General features: G+C 43.1%; 1 protein-coding gene across 2 annotated transcripts; it reads left to right on the top strand.

The window, feature by feature from the left end:
- The first annotated feature begins 3 nt into the window (after window positions 1-3).
- Window positions 4-14,888, top strand: POLR1D (RNA polymerase I and III subunit D). 2 transcript variants are annotated; one of them, XM_068672201.1, is made up of 3 exons: window positions 4-189; window positions 7,612-7,686; window positions 13,524-14,888. In XM_068672201.1, the coding sequence occupies exons 1-3, from the start codon at window positions 155-157 to the stop codon at window positions 13,807-13,809; spliced, it is 396 nt and encodes a 131-aa protein (XP_068528302.1). In that variant the 5' UTR covers window positions 4-154; the 3' UTR covers window positions 13,810-14,888. The 2 variants fall into 2 exon arrangements, with proteins under 2 accessions (XP_068528302.1, XP_068528311.1); XM_068672210.1 differs by having other exon boundaries at window positions 55-189; window positions 7,616-7,686.
- Window positions 14,889-20,048: the final 5,160 nt, after the last annotated feature.

Here is a 20,048-nt window from a genome sequence, read left to right on the forward strand (position 1 = left end):
AGTGGCGGTGGCGGTGGTGGCGGCCCCGGCTCGCACCGCCCCGGCTCCTCCTTCTCCTCCGGGGTCCTCGGCGCCGGCCTCCGCCCCGCTCCGCCCCGATACTGCTTGGTTGAGGCCGGGGCATGGCGCCCGGCTTGGTCTGAGAGCAGCCGCCATGGAGGAGGAGGAGGAGGACCCGGAGCTGGAGAGGTGAGGGAGGGAGGAGGAGGAGGGGGGGGTAGCGCCGAGATGGCGGCCGGGCTCCCCCGGGGGGGGGGGGGAGCTCGCCTCAGCCCGGGGCTCGGCGCTGCCGAGCGGGGCCGGGCTCCGAGGCCTCGTCCCTGGTATACTAAAAACTTAAACTTTTCACAAATTTCTATCTTGCTGGGGTAACGTGGTTCGTTTTGCGATGCGTACTGAGTGTGGTGTCCCCAGGTAAACACTTTTGGGGTCAAAACCAAAAGGTCGGTTTCTGCGCTTGAGTGTTTCCTTTTGCAGGCCTCGCGGGCTTTGGCTTTAGGATCAGACTTCAGGTGCTTATATTACAGGTTTTGGGGGGTAGCATTTCCATTATATCTGTTGTAAAGGCTGCATTTTGTGTGCGTGTGCCGGCTGGTTTGTGACAGCACTGAAGGGATAAGTAGAGGCTCGCTGAACTGCGCCCATGGTCCCGTCCCCTAACTTCTAAGAAAATATATCTGAGGGTGGTTAGACAAAACCACTTGTTTCTGCTTGTATCTAGCACATATATTGAGATGGGATAAATGTGGCACCACTGGGGTGGTAGAAAGGATAGAAAGCACCAAGCTTTCTAAGAGGCCTTTAATTCTTGGTAAGCCACTTCGGCTCTCCGATAATCAGTTAAATTATTAAAGCTTCTTGCTATATATGCACGGATGCTATTTTTGTTAGTGCCATTCCCAACCTGAGCCTTTTTCATTCACAGCCTGTTGACTCTCTGCCATTCTCCCTCGGTGCTGTCTGCCCCTGGCTGCTGTTGGCATCCTGGGGATTTGGGTGCTCAGACAGCCCCCCGGGGTGCAGCAGCCTGCTCCAGGGTCCCCTGCTGCTGCTCTCCTTTCCAGGAACCAGATCTGAAGTTTTGTCCTGCCACATAGCTTCAAGAGGATTCAGGACTCGCCATTCCTTTTCCCTGGCAGTGTGGTAGAAAATAAGGATGAACTTCATGACTTAGGGAGTGACACACGGTAGGGTTTAGGTGTCCTGTATCCTCAACCTGTGCAACTGTGCCATAAGAGTTGAGGTGGCTCCATGCTCACCATATAACCCGTGTAGTGTACCAGATGACTATCACTTTCTGTCCTGGTTCTGCCTACCATTAGATAGTTCCTTTTTCATACCCTCAGCATTCACAACTCCTTTTTGCTACTAGCACCCTGACTTCAATTCATGCTACATGCGTTTAGATGTCATGCTTGGGTACTTCTGGCTCCAAAATGTTTCTCCAGGCAGTCTTCAGTAGTCAGGAGCAGACCTTTCTTTATCCTGTGGCTGGCAGACATTACTGCATCTCCCTATGCAGAGTCTGTTTTGCCCATCACAATAATTACTGCACGGTCTCCCTGTCCTTATCTCAACCCTTGACCCCTTTGCATCGTATTTTCTCCCCATTCCTCTTTGAGGAGGGGGAGCGAGAGAGTGGTTGTGGTGGAGCTCGGCCGCCCACCCGAGTAAAACCACCACACCATATTCTGGGGTCAGTAGCGCAGCAGTGCTAGCTAGGTTTCATAATTTGTCGGCTTTTTATTATTTATTTTTTTATTTTATAAATTTCATAATTTATAATATGGCTTTAGCCTAAAAAAAAAAATGGCACTTCTGTAGCCACAGTGTTAACTTTGCTTTACTGTTTGAAAATGTTTTTCTTTGGAGTATTTTCAGTAGTCTGTATGTGGACTTCTTATTTAATATATGGAGGGGAGTGGTGGAAGTGTAACTGTTTTTGTGCGTGCTTTTTTGGGTGTGAATTTTGTGTCTCAGCATTCCAAACAGTGATGTGCTAGGAGAAACCAGTTGTCCTACTTTTTTTATTTTTTTTTGCGATCATCTAAGGAGAGGTGTTTTCATCCTACTTGCTCTATCCTGTCCTTACTGCCGGGTTTCCCTGCTATTATTGCATCTGACTCACGCTTGATCTTGTGTTTGGTGCTTTCTTCACTTTAATAGGGGTGGTAGTCACTGCTGAAGGTGAATACTGACTTGGAAGTTACCGTGAGACTGTTGCATGCTATGGATTTAAATACTCTAAAAACCTAAGGCCAAGTTGGATGGGGCTTTGGGCAACTTGGCCTAGTGGGAGGTGGCCCTGCCCATGGCAGGAGGTTGAAATACTATGGTCTTTAAGGTCCTTTCCAACCCAAAACCATTCTGTGATTCTAAAAAACTGAAATATCACGAGTGTCTAAAATATTCTTATTTGCTACGTTTTCCTGAGTTATTTCCTCTCCTCCATCTCTCCCAATAACCTTTGCTGGAAGCATGAACTGGTATTTTTCCCGTAAACTTGCTGGTACATCAGTGAAGATCTCGAACATAAGGGTGAATTCTTAGCTACCCAAAGAAAATTCTAGGGTGAACTCTGTGTTAATATATAATTAATGCTGTTGGTAAGATACATGATCCAGGAGGAGGGGAATTACAAATCATCTCCTAGGAACTGTTTACTTGGTTTCCCATGCAAGCATGTGTACTTGTTCTCCTATGCAATTTCTACTAAATATCCATACTTTTTTATGTTCCCGTTCCTAAATTGTCTTTGCGCTCGGTGTCTCGTGTTTCCAGCACATCTCCTTTATATTCTCAGAGAAATTTTGTGTTTTACCATGTATCCACATTCTTCCATAATCAGTTTTATCTCATCAGCTATAAATATTTCACAACCTTAAATATCATGCTTTATTAGAATTGCCTACCAAGCTTGCTTGGAGCATCATTTACTTAGAAATAAGCATTTTCTAAGGAGATACTGTACTAAATTCCAAGGAAAGCTATTGCTCATTCTTGTAATGAGAAGCCTTTTGCTGAGAATTGATAGCCTAATATTTTACAGCACAGATGTCCCAGTTACACTTCTTAACAAGTAGGCTTTGCCCCTTGGAGAAATTAAATGAGAGCTCTAACTATTCTTACTATTGGCTTTTAAAATCTAGGTGTCGTAATTGAGTTTGTCATTCTTTTCCATTTTTATGGGAAAAAGTTGTCTGCAAGCTAAAATCATTGTTTGAGCTGAGTGGTATCCTCACTGCTCGAGCTGTTGAGAAAATCAGCGCAGAAATGTCCTGGAAATAGCACTTTGGGGACTGACAACCAGAATATTTAAGAAATGAGACTCCTGATCCACAAAAGACGTGAGCATTAACGTGCCTGCTATAGAGTGCTTTTCCTCTGAACACATGTTAAGAAGTTTGTGGCATATTTGTGCCTTCTTTATTCTTCCTTCTTTATTCTTGCATGCGGTATTCTGGCTTAAGCTTTTCTTCTGACATCCCTTTTCATCAAATTTCCTAGTAAGTGTGCAAAGATGGGACAAAGCAGCTCCTAGGAGTTGATTGCAAATAGCACTCCTCTATTTTAGGAGGCAATATCTTCAGACCTTTGTCTGATTGCAGGTCTTGATATTATTTGGATGTAACCAGCACACCAACATCTGCTTCTATTGCATGGTCAAAGATACAGAAGTCAGCATAAAACCACGTTGAGAAAATAAGTTTTTTAAGAAAACTGCTCATTTTTCCTGGGCTGGCAGCTAGGTGTCAGGTCCCGGAGCCTCAGGAGGTAGGTTTCAGTGCTCAGGGGTTTGGGGGATGGTGCCTTCCTGCTCATTACTGTGTGCATTTCAGTAGCTGATTGCATGCTATGAAGCAAGTCCCATAGCTCTATTGCCACCCCAGTTCTCACTGGGATTGGGATCTTTAATGAGATGATGGCATGGGCGGAGGTGCAGGGCTTGGTAGGTATGAGCTAAAAGCTCCTGGGCACACCCACGGAGGAGCTCAGAGGGACAAAGGCAGGCGGGGGAGCCCCGATAATGAGTGGGGCTGATCCAGGCCCACCCTGCGGCCATCAGCCCACCAGGGACACATCTCCCCAGGCCCTGAGGATCTCAGGGGCTCCACAAGAGGCAGGAAGCCAGGGTAAGGACCAGGAGGAATGACCAGCACCTCCGGGCCCCTCCCTGGGTGCTCAGCATCCTGCTGTCACACCCTTCAGGATGACTCAGTGCTGAGCCACCACCAGAAGGGACCTCAGGGTGTTGCTGCTGTGGGTATGGGGCACCCCAGGAGATGCAGGGGAAGGAGCATTTGGAGATTGCACAACGCCCATTATGGGATGTTTAGGGGAGGAACCACAGGCAGGGAAAGGGCTGGATGTAGGTGATTTGGGGAGGAGCAAAAGTGGGAAAACAGGAGTCAGGGGATGGAAAGGGCTGGGCACCTGCAAACAGGCTGCTGGTGGGGACGTGCTTGTCTGGCCGTGCCCCGTGCCTGCTCAGCACAGGCTGTCCTATTTCTTGTTACATTCCTTTCAAATTTTTTCTTGTCTGGGCTCTGTTTTGCATTTGTTCTTTCAGAAAAATGATAAAGTCCTGTCCCTGAACGAAGAAGAGAAAACAGATGTGATTTTTGCCCAACATCAGAGCCTTTAACATTCTCCCATTCTTTGGGCCCAGGCACTTGTGATGCGAGTTGTTAGGGTTATAAAATGGGACTTTTGCCTGTAACCTTGGAATATGGAGGAAGAAATCTCATCCCACAGAAATGTAAATAATTCTTGGACCATACTCATGGAGATAAAAAAAATATATGTATGTATATACACATATCTTCATGCTACTGTATTTTGTTTTTTAGCAGAGCCTGATTGCTCGGAAGGGATTGCCACGGCCAGTTTTAAGTGGTGCTTGCTCTCCTTGCCATGAAAGATGCCAGAATGATGACAGTGCTCTCAAATGTGCCCCTGCCCTTAATTTTCATTCCTGTTTTCCCTCCGCTTGGGTTTTTCTCATGTGAAAGTTGTGTGTTGTGTTCCCTTTGCTTATGTTGCTCTTCTTGGATCTGAATCAGGCGGCTGCAGGAATGTTTGAGTTGTAACCGAGCTGTACAAATGAAGACAGCGAGGAATGCTGAGTCCCAGGAGGCCTTTAAAAGCAAATGTGACCCCGTTTGCATAGCTTTTAAGATTTTGACTGACTTGTGCAGCGAATGTAAGTTCAGCCAGTGGAAATGCGTTGTTTCAGAGATTATCTGAGCAGTTTTTCCCCTTTGTCTGTGCAAGTCCAGAGGGCTTTGTACAGATGCAGTGATTAGGAATAATGTTAAAAGACCACTATCAGGAAACAACTGCTGATAAGAAAGGAGGATTTTCGCTTGCTAAGGTGGATGCCAAGTCAGCCTGCTCTGTGATATAAACATTGCAAAAATAATGTCTCAAATACCTTAGGAATTATAAGCCATAAAGTTATAGAACTGATGTCACCGTATTAATTTATTCTGATGGTTCCCGTAAAGTTGAACTGTAGCTGTTTAAAATGTTTTCCTAGTGTTTTATGGCTCAAATCTTTTGGTTTATGATTCCGTTTATAAAATAGTGACAGATATAGCGGCTTTTAATCTGACTGCTTTACAGATCTCTTACAGCAGAATCAGAAAGTCTGGTAACCATGGTAGAAAAAGCCAGGTGGATTTTTTTTTTTTTTTCCCCTCTTTCCTGCCTTTTGTCTGGTATTTCTGTTTGAAGGCTCGAGACAAGTTTTGAAAAGGCTGTGTGCTCCTGCCGTGCCCACTGCTGCCTGAACTAGTTTGTAAATTCTGGGTCTGGACAGTAAAATATTGCCTCGATTTCTCCAAGACCTGTGTAGGTAACATCTCCCACGTTCCAGTGACAGAGCCTGTGTTTCTGGCACTTCTTGGGGTGCTGGGGAATTGCTGTGCCCCATATCCCACTGCCAGGGGAGGCAGCAGTACCTGGCTGGGTTGGTAAAGCAGTGCTTAGCATGCAGGTAACTCTAACAAATGACAGCTCACCTGTGCAGATGCTCAATTTTGTGAATGACTGGAGATGTAAAATGTCCTGGCATTGGGATGAATGCTTAAAAAAGGAATTGAAGTATCCCAAGCACAGCTGAGATCATAGTAATAACCTCAGAGACACTTCTGAAAGGAACCATTAACTGGAGAGGGTTAGATCTTGACTGACAGCTGCAAGCTGCTGGGTAATAGCATAAAGTTTTCTCATTAGCTACTGACAGAAATTCTGTACTGTTCATGTTCATGCCCTGTTACACAAGTGTAGTGTATGCAATTAAAGCTAAGACCTCTGGTGTTCTCTGTGCAGACGTAGAAATGGTAATAAATGACTGCTGGTTGTTTAGAGCCCAGCATTATCTCCTTAGGTCTTCACGTGGCCCTGCTATGTAAACTGCTTTCTTTTCTTCTGCTTCTTCTATTAAATGATGAGCCTTGGCTTCTCTAGTCTCGGTGTTGGCTTGACACCAGGATCAATACTCAGTTGTTGTTTTTTGTAATCTTGTGGCACAGCAGCAAAACCCTGCTATGCTAATAACACCATGACACGATGGGATGCGACTTTCTTCAGGTTGAAAGCTGTTGCCTGCTACCTTTCTGCATTATCAAGATGCTGGCAGCCCTGCTCACGGAGCCTCAACACCAGTAGCCCTCATGGCACATCGCAGTTGGGAGAACAAAGTGACACGTGCCCCGCTCCATCACCCCCTGCTTTCCATCCCTCGAGCCTTCAGTCTTACCCATGTCAGTGTTAACGCTGAGCTTCGTGTCCTGGGTTTAGAGCCAGGTGCAGAGCTTCCCTTCTCTGTCTTGCAATTCCTGTCGCTTGACGTGTATAGTTGCTTACAGTTAACTAACCTAATTGTCAGCTTCCGCGTTCAATTCCTATAATAAATGGCTCCCATTATCTGCTTATTGGTTTTCCCATTAACTTCAACCACATACTGTAGAGGAGTTATTAAAGTTTTACTTGAGATTGAAATTAATGTCTAAAGAGAACTGAAAGACCAACATTGTAGGAATTATCTACAATTTGCATAATTTACTCTCTGACTTTTTAAGTGAGCACAGTTATTTAATTGCTTTCATGTGAGTGTGGCTGTTTTTGTTTTTGTTTTTTACAGAAGATCCTGGTAATGTAGTCATTTTGAACGACAGTGCTTTGTAACCACAGAGATGAGCTCCTTTCTTCCCCTGTTAAACCAAAGCTAGGGCAGTTTAACTACTGGTGGATGCAGTGGTAGAAGTTCTGTCAACTGACTGCTTGGTAGTTTACTACTGTTGTTGGGCTGTGCTCAGAATAGATCTGCTGTGGCTGAAGGACTTCAGGAAGAACCTAAATGACAGCAAGGAAGAGCATTCCCCAAAAGCACAGGGATTGTGCTTTTCAGTGTAGTGTACCAGTTTTGCACGCTTTATTTCTACTCTCCAATGAAAATTAGTGTTGCAATTGTTGTATTTGCAACATTTCCTCTTTATTGCCTGTAATGAATTAAACAATGGGCTCTCCACTTCTATATGTAAGTGCATAAAGTAGCAAGTTCTTGTTTTCCTCAAGTGCTAACTTTTTTCCTCTTCTCATGTTTAGGAAGGCTGTGGAAGAGTTGCTTAAAGAAGCAAAACGTGGGAGAACCAGAGCTGAAACAATGGGAGCGATGGGTTGGTAAGTTGTGCCAAGAGGAAATGAATTCTACGACCAATGCCAAAGTAAATTTTGCATTTAATGGGTGACAGAAGTCTTTGCATTTTAATTTGCGTTGTGTTTAAATAGTTTGTCTTCATCCAGGTATTAATTTGTCTGGGCAAAAATTTGACTCCAGATAAGAAAGAAGTTGAGGAGAATTCTGCCTGCATAAAATTGCTTGACCAAATGTGTTGAAGGCAAAGCAATTGGAGAACTAACATGCTGAGTAGAGTCGTTCATCTCACAATTATGTATATGACTGATAAGAAGCATCCCAAAACCAAGGATGTTCACACAAGTAGTGCACCAATTCATTCTGATAAACTCATTTGTAGATAAGGTCTGGCTTCTTTCACCAGCAGTATTGCAAGATAAGCCTGTGCTCTTTATGAAGTTCTCAGCTGATTTCTCAGTTATGTTTGTTTTAGTAGCTCTGAAGAGATGAAATTGGTGTCTTGCTCTAAAAAGTTAATCTTTTATATTTTTTAAACAAGACTTGAGGGGTCTTTTTGTGTATATTTTACCCAGTATTTCTGCTAGGGATACAATTTATACCCTTTATGTGAAAATAATTAAATTGGTTTAATCTCCTAAAGTGCTTACAGCTGTACTGATGCAGCATGCTTTTTCTCTGCAAGCCTTGCAAAATGGCCAGGTAAACCAATGCAGATAATCAGCATCATGAAGTGTTGTGTGTGTCCTGTTACTGAGCATTTGCAAGGTAATTCCAGGTGTGGAAACCAAAAATTTCTGCTGGAAAATACCCAGCTGTCCCTGTGCAACTTCTCTGCCACTTGGGCAGTCTGCAATACTTTCCAGGAGCACGTATGGGTTTCTGCTCCCAGCTATTTTTTATTCTCTGTCAGTGCAGGAGCAGTGGTCCCACTCAGCTGGCTGTGATGGGATAAAGATGTAGGAGAAGAGATGGCCGAGAAGGCTTCAGGAAGAGAAAGTTTGTTGACATGGGGATTTGGAAAAGTGATATTATGAACTGAGACTGTTGAAGTAAGGATCCTTTTAACTGCAGAGGAACATGAGAATAGCTGTACTGGCTCAAAGGTGGGATCCATCCAACTCTGTCAGGGGGCAATAGCTAGTGCCTAGGAAGCAGAGTAAGAAGAGCACAAGGAAATAACATTACTCACTCAAGCTACAAGTACAGAATCATAGAATGGTTTGGATTGGAAGGGATCTGAAAGACTGTCTAGTTCCGACACCCTGCCATGGGCAGGGACACCTCCCACCACACCAGGTTGCCCAAAGCCCCATCCAGCCTGGCCTTGAGCACCTCCAGGGATGGGGCATCCACAGCTTCTCTGGGCAACATAAATTCCAACCCCTCAGAGCAGGGTGAAGGTAAAGGGGGAAGGTTACACTTCTGTGGGTGTAAGCAGAAGGTAAGGGATCCCCAGCCATTTACTACAGCTCTTTCTTCTGTGTGACTTCTGTGGTGCCGTGACAATTTATGGCTGAAATTTTGCCACCAGAGATCATCACCTACTTGACTAAAGCACGGTTTTAACAGGTAAAACTGAAAGCCTCCGTTGCTTGCCAAACTCAGAATGCTTACAGGTGTGTTTCATGAGGACTTGTGGGATCTCTTCAACCCTTTGTCAGAGGAGGGCTGGGGAGGTGAGATGCAAAAACCCTGGAAAAGTACTATAAGGCCATCAATCCCGTATTGGCTTTAGGTAGAGAAAGTAACTTGACCTGTGAAAAGTGGTTTGTTTTGACATCTTTCTTTGGGTGAGGAGAGGCAGAGGCTGCTACTGCTCATACTGTGCAGATTCCAGTTTGTGTTGCTCTCCAGCAGCAGTTGATGCTGCAGAATATGTCTGGAGTCAGTGGTATTTGACAGGAATTAGTTAATAAAGGGAGGTGTGTGGGAAGGTGTCATTCACAGGGAGCTATATTGTGCATGCCATAACAAAGAGTGGAGTCTCCTGGTGGGTGTTGATGGCAGCAAAACCTTCTCCAGCAAACCTCTGAATGCTGTTCTGGGACTGCTTTCAGGTTCATGCCACTGCTCCGTTGTTTTCCAGAGTGATTAATTCTCCATAGCTCGAGTGCACAGCTTGAAGAAGTTCCCCAAGCATCCCTGCCTAGCTTTTTGCAGTCCTGTCTCCTGAGATGGATAGTCAGCTGCTCTTTGGGCTTGTACTGCAAACACAAACATCACAGAGCTGACAGTCACGTACCAGGTGGTCATCCTTCACCCCTTGGTCTCCAACACAGAGATTCAGACTTGAAATACAGAACAGTGTTGGTAGTATTTATTTTTTTTCCAGTTTGGCAATGTTTTTGCCACTGTTATATTTTCTTCCAAGCTTGCTGTGGACGGCATGGATAGATGCTACAACCAGGTAGCAAGTGAGCTAGGGCTGAACTGAACATAGTCTTTTCTGCTTTACTTTAAAAGCTTACCCAAAATAAGCTATAGAAAACAGCATATTTTAGGACGGTTTGTTCAGCTCTGCGTTGTCAGAGCAGATGAAGTTGCAAACAACAGATAAATGTTAGAAGCATTAAATTACTCGTAGTCCTATTTCTTTCAAAGCACTCCTAAAATTGCTCTCATGCCTATAGATGGTTTTCTGTTCAATACCAAACCTGCTGGTCAGAAGCACTGCAGAATGTGAAATGAGGAGGATGAGGCAGAAAGCCTTGAGAGCATGGGAGCTGCGATACGCTGTGTTGTGTCTCGTCTTTGCATGGATGTTGCATCGCTATGCAGGCACTGCAGTGTGATTCTGCTTCATCTTTTTCCTGTGGATGTAAGGAGCAGGAGGAAGGAGGAACAGAGACTGCAAAGTGAGTATGGTAAAGCAGAGTGATCACAGCACAGGTTTCCATGCACTGCCCTACCAGCCGCATCTGGCTGCCCAGAGCATGCAGCTTGCTCTAGCAACTCACTTGGCAAAACAACCTCTAGCTGCTTTTTGTGCCTTCAGCCGTTATTCTGCTAAATACCCTGTTTTCCGTGGCAGTTTGGAAGTGCTGGAAATGTACTTGTAAGTAGTAAACCGTTTCCTGGAAAGATCTGATTTGCTCTGCATGCCAAGGCTGACAGTGCCAGCCCTGTGTGACATGCTCAAAGACTGTGGTTCGTGGCTCTGTTCGCCAGTCTTCGCAGTGTCAGTGAGTTCTTCTGGTAAAAAGCCTTAACGTGCACTGCTGTGCTGAAATACAGTGCCAAACCTGGTGGCCAGCATTGCTGGAGAGTAAAAGGACTGACATTTTAAGTCCACTTCTGTGCAGCACAAGTGGGATTAAGCATTGATTTGTGTGTGCAAGAATGGTTTCTATTTATTTTTCTTGCTCAAATTGGAGAGTTGGCATTTCATCATTAGACAGCAGAGAAACTTTGGGGTGAGGGGTGTTTGGAGGAGGAAGGGATTCTACGTAGAAAAATAGGTTTTCAGCTTGTCCAAACATGCAAAACAAAGCGAACTATTACATTGAATGAAAACATTACTCCAAAACTGGAGTCAGTTTTGTAAGCTAGATTGCTTCAGAGCTGCAGGTAGGCTGCTTTCTTTGGCCGTGCCTGCAGTTCTGCTTCAGGCACACTTGAGTTGGAAACCGTAATGCTCTCCTCACATGTCTTCTGAAAACAAACAAAGCATTTGCACTCTGTCGTGTGGAACTGTTCACTGGCTTGCAGATTGTGATTCACCTCGCATAGACTGAGCTTTTTTTGCAGTTTTTCAGAATTACATTGAGGGCACAGCTGTCGGTGAATTGAACATCTCAGCATCAGACAGACCTGCAGCAAGCCACAGGCTTGTCTTCAGGGAAGTGAGCTATAGAAGTATCCTACGTCTTTCTCACCATTGGAACTGCTGAAAAAGGCATCAATGAATTAATAATACAGTTCGCTTTGAATCCTCACAGCTCCAGATATGCCACATACACATGAAAACATTATGAATTTGCGTGTGTGCACGTGTAATGTAGCGGGTGTGCCGTACATCTCATTTCCCTTCAAGACTGAAAGGCAGAATTTGCTTTGCTGAAGTCTGAAGTCAATAAAACCAAGGACTGACGTTTCTCCTCAGTGCTGTGACTTATTGCTGCTCCCTGAAAACCCGGGGGCTCGCTTTTATTGCTGTGTGATAGTGAATTAATGACATCTCTTAGCTGACTCTGAAGCCCTGCATTTCTCATCAGTTTTCATTCTCAGTATAGCTCAGGCACCGCTCGTAGTGCCAAAAAGAAATAAATACTTCAGCAAGGTGGATTTATTTAGGGCAGATTGTCTCATTCTGGTGCTATATATATAAGTGCTTAATCAATACATTAGCTTTTAAGAAAAAGCAAGAGGAAGAATACGAATGTAAAATAGTTTGTACCTGGATCCATCCTAGGGAAAGTTGGGCTCCTTGTTGGAAGTGTTGAGGTACAACAGCGTAATGCTGGCATGAAACATGCAGAGGACTTAAATGCTGGCTGTTTTGTGTTGTCTCAAGTGCAGCCCGTGCCATGGCATTTTCATTGCCACGTTCATAGCTGGTGTAGCTTGAAATGGAAACCCTATTCTACTGACAAATGTTAGCTCTGCACTTTCACTCAGTAATAGAGCTAATGCATGATTGCCTCCCTAGTTTACAAAAAAAACCATCTGTACAGAACATCTACTTTTTTAAATTTGATTTTTTTTAACCTGGGTTTGAGTAAAACAGGGTAGATTTATATGCAGGAAGTTTACAAACTGTAATTATGCAATAGAAATATCAAGAAATACATAGCAGAAATAAAACAGTGTCTGCTTGGTGTATGTTTCTAAAATGACTAATTTCTTGGAGGATTTATAACAAGAACAATTATCAGTAATGCTTAATAAGTAGATCTGAAGTAAATTCCATGTACAGTTCAATGTCATGAAGTATGCTATTTTCTTCTTTTTCCGCTTAGTCTGATTATCCAGAGGTACTGCGATCTCCAACATCTCTGATTTTTTTTGAGCAATCCCTTAGGTTCTATATTAGCAGGCAAACTCACAGTAGCTTCCACAATAAACAAAGTTTTCGGAATGATTTTGGCTTCCTGAAGGAATGTATTCAAACTTCTGTTATTTTCATTCCATTCCCTAAGAGATGATAAATTGGGAGTAAGTAGTACAACTGGTAACAACAGGATAAATGTAACACGCTGTAATTGTTTACTAAGAGGAGCTGATAAATTACATGCAAAAGCATTAAGCTGCAAGAGGGGAAAGTCAGAAACAACAAAAAGAAGTTTAATCAAGTATCCTTTCTATTAAAGAAAAAGCGTTTTATTTGGTGGTTGCTAAACATAGGTTAAAATCGGTATGCCTCCTTTGATTTATTACTACAGTTGTTTGGGTTCTTCATGCAAGTGTATCCTTTATGAGTATCTCAGTTCATTAAATAATCTATTATGGTCAGCACTGTGATCATGTTAACCATTCTCATATGACTCAGAATGTGTTATTAAATATTTGATTCCTGAATAGCAAAGTTAAGCACTGACAAACTTTTAAAATATATCGTCACTTTACGCAGTGAGTTAAGCATGAGTCTCGCCTTATCTGCTTCTCCCTGCATGCTGCCTTGTGAAAATCACGTGAACTTTCACTCCGTTAAAGTAAAATAATTTTTATCCTATAAAGAGTAAGATAAAAGGAGAATGAAGACAACCTTGAGCATATCTTTCTGTACTGAGAGTTTACACTAGGTGGCATGCAAGGAAAGCCAAAAACACAAAACTGTCTTAAAATTATTGAAGTTAAACTCTCACATTTCTTTCAGGATGTTTTTATCCTGTGTTTTGATTACTCTTAAATGTCTTTACAGGTTAAAATGTCCTCTTGCTGGTGCGAATAAAAGATTTCTTATTAATACCATCAAAAACACGTTACCATCTCAAAAAGAACAAGACCAAGAACGTGAGCAAAGGGAAGTCAGTAAAGAGCCGGAGCCAAACAAAAGCAGGAAAGAAGAAAAACCAAAGAAACGCAGAATTCATCCATACACACCCAGCTTTCAGTCCAGAAGGAGAGTCAGCTACTCTCCTCCTAGGCACCGAAACAGGAACCAGCACACAAAGGATAAGTATGAAAAGCGATCTAGCAAACGATGAGGAGAGATGGGTATGTGCTGTTACAAGCCAAGAAATGTCATTAGACGTCGGACTGCAGGGATGTTAGTTTTTTTCCGGAAGGAGATGCTGTTCAGAATTGATTTTTGAACCGAGTTGCTTGTGTGAGAAGTAGCTAGAGGTAGTTTTATAAAATGTTTCTTCGGGACCTTTAAGAGAAGAGCAAAGTGCAGCATAAATCTTTCAGTTGTCTGAGAACAGACATTCCCTTCCCATTGCTCCTTTCCTCACTCCCCTTCTGACTAAGCTTAGGGTCTTGGTAATGGAGCGTGATACGTGCGTCACTGTCCAATACAACTTCTTTAGTCATGTCACCCTTTTGGAAATAAATTTAACTTAAGCAGAAGTCTATTTATTGTGTAAAGTTGGCAGAACTTATTTTTGCTGCTTAACCAATGAAGAAGTTTTGCTTGTTTGGGTTAGTTTAGTTTTACAGGATCTGGAAGAAGGGAAGACTGGTCAATGCACATCTATTTTGTATAGCATGTAAGAGTTTGGTTTCTTTAGTATAAAAAGAGCAAATTTAAAATGGGCTATGCTGGTTTTACTTTTCAGGAGGAGCTACCAGGAAATACCAACTTTGCGTGTAGTATATTCACAATTTTGTCATAGATAACATTAAACGTTACCCCTAAGAAGCCATAACTGCAATAATTGTCTCTGTTTAGACTTCCCTCTGTAAGGAACTAGTTTGAACAGTCTGTTGTCATGGTGCTTTCAAAACAATCCTTGAAGACAATTATCATGTTTTTGTCCACTGCTATGAAGTTTCCAAGTAAACGTGTAATACTAGAAATTCAGAGGAGATACTTAAACACAATCAAATGCTCACTTCCCAAACCTATGTGACGATTTTGTAGCGGTACACTTCTTAAACGTGTGACCTCGAGCACATATAATCCACATCAGCATACTCTGTCCTTTTTTTTTTCTGTTTATGTTATGATAACAAACTTATGTGTGAAATATTTTGTATTTCGGTGTTCTCAGAAGTGACTGTTTTGAATGTAGGTTTCAGTTTTTACGTGTGTTGACAATAAAATCTGAAATGTTCATTAAAAGTGTTTTGTGGTTTTTGGTTTTGTTTTGCTTTTAATGGGTTTCTTATCTGAATCGTGTCTCTGTCGTCTAACAGAAAAGGAGGAGCACTTCATGGTCCTTCAATGCTGTGTCAGGGCAAGAGTGCCACCTATAGGCACAGCTCTACCTCGTCTTGCTATACTTACCTGTCGTCTCTCGTGGGAAGATCGTGTGAGCTAGGAGATGGGGAGACCAAAGTGGAGATTGCTGTGACTGAATTTTGATCTAGCAGCGGAGAATTACTCTTCTGAATAATGGGGAGGTAGTTAAACTGATGGTGAGGCCAGCAGTGGCTGCCAGGCTCGTTATTCAAGGAAGTGGGATACTTTCACATTTCCACTGAAGAGCACAGCTATTTTTCTCTATTTCCCTGCAGGAACTATAGCACTATGTTAGAAGTCCCACCTTCTCAGAAATTTTCCAATGATTTAAATGGGACCAAAGAAGAAGTAGCATCTTCGGAAAATTTAGGGCTATCTTTGATTTAAATAAACAGGTGTCATTTGTAGTCCTTGTTTTACTGGACATGGCTTGTTTTCTCCTCAATAATTTTATCTGAAGGATTGCATTTACAATTCCAGCCAGCTTCTGCTGCAATGTGAGTGCTGGCAGATGTGGCTTTGCAGTGGCAAATTCCTCTCCCTATTTTGAATGTGTGCATTCAAAACTAACCTGGCTAGCTGGTAGACAGTGCTTCCAATGCTGGTCTAGAGGATTTGACATGACCTAAACCAGACAGCTGGAAAACGTCTGTCTTCATCAGCAGAGGTAGGTTCAGATGCAATTCCACTTTTTTCTCATTTAGAGAACATACATGAGTCTTTCACTTGTTGACACCATTTTTCAGCAATACCTTTCCTAAATGCACAAATTAAAAAAAAAAAAAAATGCAGTTCATGAACTGTTCTCAAGGCAAATCTTAACTTATTGATCACTTTTTGAATCAAAAATTAAAATATAGGGCCAGGTATGCATTAAGTGTCTGCTCATATTGTGTGACATGACCATTACATTTATAAGGTATGTTAAAGATAAGTTTTAAAACCTGAAGAGTAAAGCTGAACGTGGCTTTTCAACGTCTGTAATTCTGAATACTTGTTTCTTGTAGAAGTCCCTGGTCCTTAAATAATAAATACATTTGTGTACTCATGGTCTCAGCTTCCTGTAGTAGTGCATTGCAGCCTAGTTACTCATTTCGGAGGGGAATGCACCTTACGTTAATGCTGCTGCAATAATACTTCAAAGGTGTTTCTTGTTTATCTGTGAGCTGTTAATGTTGTCTTTGTTTAGTTTCAGTGCATATTGTACAGATAACAGAGTTTATTCAGGTGAGAGTATTGCTCTTGCCATAGCCACAAGAGCTGTTTATTCAGATTTCATTATTATGTTGGACAGAAATCCTCAAAAAAAGGTTTATTTTCGCCAAGCTGATGTTGAATGTAGATCACAAAGAAGTGTAAAAGAGGAAAAAACATTTTATGATCGAATTTTTTGATGTACTTTTATTAGTTTTGACTAAGTCAGGGATATAACATGCGGCTCTTATGTTCATTGTACAACCTCATCTCTTTTGTAAGTCCAGTTTGAATTATTTACGATGAATCAGGAAAGCAATGAATGTACAAGAAAAGCCTAAGAGATTTGATGTATAAAACTTAGAAGGGAAAATAGACCCTGTTTTTAGACAGATCCAAGTTTACTTCACAGGAGTTTCTTGAGGCACACTTGTAACTGTGTTCTTTAGTGATTATGAAATTTCTACTGAAAACTAGTTAACAAAGGAGATGTAAATGTTTTTAGATCAATGGGATAATGTAGCAGGAGGGGGTTGCTTTTCCTGCACAAACAGAACTGTTTTTTGTGTTTTGGCTGCAAGTTCATCACTGAGAAGCATGTTTCCGCTTCTGTCCCATCGGAGCTCTCATTAATAATTATATGTTTTCAGTTAATTAAACTGGAACAACACAAAAGTAGACTTGCTTGAATAAGTAGCAAGAAAACATATTTGGATTATGTTTGGAGACGGACTTCATTCATTTTATCAGTAGAGTAACTGATCCACCAAATCTTTATTCATGTGAGTGATCTTTGCACTTGCAAATAATCCCGTTGTAGCTCACACTCTATGAATGAAACTCTTTTCTGCTTTAATATACAGTCTTTGTTTTATTGACTGTCAATGGGAAATAGTCAACAGTAAATGCTAAAGAGGGCATAGTTCCAATTAATTTAAAAAAAGACAAAAAATTGTGAATTATATATATATACTCTCATTTTTTAGACTTCTAGAGAGGATAGTCTTAATACAAGAAAAAAAATACTTTTATGACAAGTATCTAGCAGCCTCTCAGTGTCTCAAATCAATGCTGTAGATATGTCTTTTAAAAATTTATATATCAGTTTGGTATTGCTTAGTCTTTATCACATATGGTTTCAGTAACTCCCAGGCCATTACCCTGTACCTTTTAAAATGCTTCCAGAAGGCTGCATCTGTCAAAACTGAAAAAACTGAATCTCTGCCTGTATGCAACAAGAATAAACTTTTGTAAGGGAAAACAAGACGAGTACAGATTTTGCAGGATCATAAATAGCATATGCTGTGTTTCTCACCCTTCTTCAGCCCTCTTGGGCAGCCTTTTCTCCTCCAGACCCACCACTGCCATGAGTCTGACTATGGATGTGGGCAAGCCAGGGCCACAGTGGGTTTGGCAGTGAGCGGGGCAGATCCTGGGCTTAGTTTCTTCTCTGTAAATGGGGATTTGAAATGTAAGAATACCCAACATAGTAACTAAGGGATGGTTTCAGAAAATTGCAACACGGCTTCATGCTGATGATCTCAGGCGTTCTGTATCACTTGTGGTTTGGGGTTATGGTCTGGGGTATGACATGACAAACAGACTCGTGTTCTTGCTGTTTTTTAGTGTCATCATGGGCTGGGACTTGTCCCAAGAAGTGTATGTTACAGGGATATGACACACCAGTCACAAAGGCAAAAATTCTAATAAAAGCTTCGCCAGAAAGTGAAGGCAATGCTACTTTTAATGGTCGGAATGAGAAAAGGCTATGGTAGAAAACCAATGTAACAGGATTTAATTGGACTCTAATGCTGGAAGCCCAACCCAGAGAGCCCCCAGGGCCTCCTGCTATCAGGCAGCAAGGTAATGATGCTGCTGCCTGCCTCCTGCCCACCCCTGTGCCTATTCCACCTCGTGTGGGATTAACCCAAATTACCACATCCCACCCAGTTCGAGCTCTCCCTGGGGGGCAGATAAAGCACAAGGTGCCCATCTCCCATGTTTCCCATCCGTCCTGACTGGTCTCGCTCTGTGCTGAGGTGGCAAAGGTCCTTCATGCCTGTCAGCCTCAAGCCACAGGCCCTGAAACTCAGTTGTTGACTCTGATGGTTGTAGCAGGCTTCAGGTGTCCAGAATGATAAAGGAAAGCTCGTCTGTCTGGGGCAAGGCCTGACATGAGGGGATCTCTGGGTCTGTCTCTCCAGCTGGTCCCATTGGACCTGGATCCCTGCAACCAGCTCCATGCAGCGAGGAAGGGGCTGGAAAGGCTCGGCTCCACCTTTCCACAGCAGGACCTGTTGCTTCCTACTCACTTTAAATGAGTTAAACCATCTATAAAAGTCCACAGGGATGAATTTTACCCAAACTTCATCTTTCCTTGCCTGTTGAAAATAATTTCCCAGCTACCCCTGCCCTCGGGACAGAGCAGCCGTCCCCCACAGCGCTCTCGTTACCAGATCCACCTCCAGCCTCCCCCTCCTTTTAGACACTTCTCTAGGCTGAGATCTTTAATAATTTCGCCTCTCTTTCAGCCTGGGCTCCAGCCTGGGAAAAACAAACCTGCCGGCCTGGCAAAAGCCGAGCAGAGGCAGCCCAATTACCGGCTTCCCCACTGTTCCTTTGGGCCGGCCGGTGCTCTCCTGCCTTTGTCTCCCCTCCTGCTGGCTGCCTCCGAGCAGCTCCCTTTGACTCTGCGCCACGCAGCCGGGCAGAACGAGGTCTTTGCACTTAAAATGCTCGTCCCTCGTGCACGGGCACAGCAGCGACGACGTGTCCCAGCAGAGGGGACACCAGGCAGGTCCCCAGGTCTGGAAGTGTCTCCTCTCTTCTGCACCTGAGATGTTATCGTCCTGCTTTCCCTTACCTTCCTAAATTCCACCCTAAGACAAATGACATACCAGCAGCATGGCATTTATTTAATTACTTTGACTAATTGCTAGTGCTGGCTGTAGTCAGTCGGGTGGGTTTCTCCTGTGGGACATCTTAGTGAGCTCATGTAAGGGTGTGAGGTGTGGGGCATCAGCTCCTTGCTCATCCCTGTTCTCCAGAGTGAAGGTAAATGTCCTACAGCAAAGATGCCTTGGGAGGCACAGTGGCTACACATCCTCTCTTGGAGCTAGCGACTAAAAATCTACTTTTTAAGTGAGAAACAGTGTATTTTCCCCATGTGCCATTGTCAGGACTTCAGCTACAAGAGCGCTGGACCCTCTCAGAGGATTTGCAGTTTGCCAAGGGTTTGTATGTGGGGAGGGAGCTGCGAGGGGAGTGCTGGGAGAAGCTTTACAAGTGAATTGTTCGGACATATCTCCATCTCAGCGCTCGGTTTATAAAACAAATTCTTCGGGCAGGTGCTTGAATTCACAGCCTCTTTAGAGGGAATTTATCAGCCCCAGGAATATACTGGTTAAGAAAAAAAAAAAAGAAAAAAAAAAAAGAAAAAACTATCAACATCAGCTGCTAGCAGGGAAAAGCTAATCATCCAAACTTTGCTGCGGGAGAGGTGCAGCTGTCAAAGCAATAAGGTAAATGAGTCTGGGACTGAAATGGTTTTTGCGGCAGAACTCTGCTCCCTGATAAATAGGGGAGATTGAACTATAGCACCATTCCACTATTCCTTGGTAATGCACCATTTTGGGGCTGACTGGGTGGTCTTAAGTCCATTGCCACAGTGGCTATATCGCTGATACCAATCAAGGCCCCGCAGCTGAGACCCTGAGTGACCTGCTTCAGCAGCTTTTTTCAAACCCCAATTCACTCATTTGTGTGGGATGCTTTTCTGCTACTTTATTTATGGGATTACATAAATGAGCCATTAAAAATGTAAATCTTCAGAACAGTTGAATAATA

This window comes from Anas acuta, chromosome 1 (assembly GCF_963932015.1).
Source record: "Anas acuta chromosome 1, bAnaAcu1.1, whole genome shotgun sequence".
NCBI classification, from domain to species: Eukaryota; Metazoa; Chordata; class Aves; order Anseriformes; family Anatidae; genus Anas; species Anas acuta.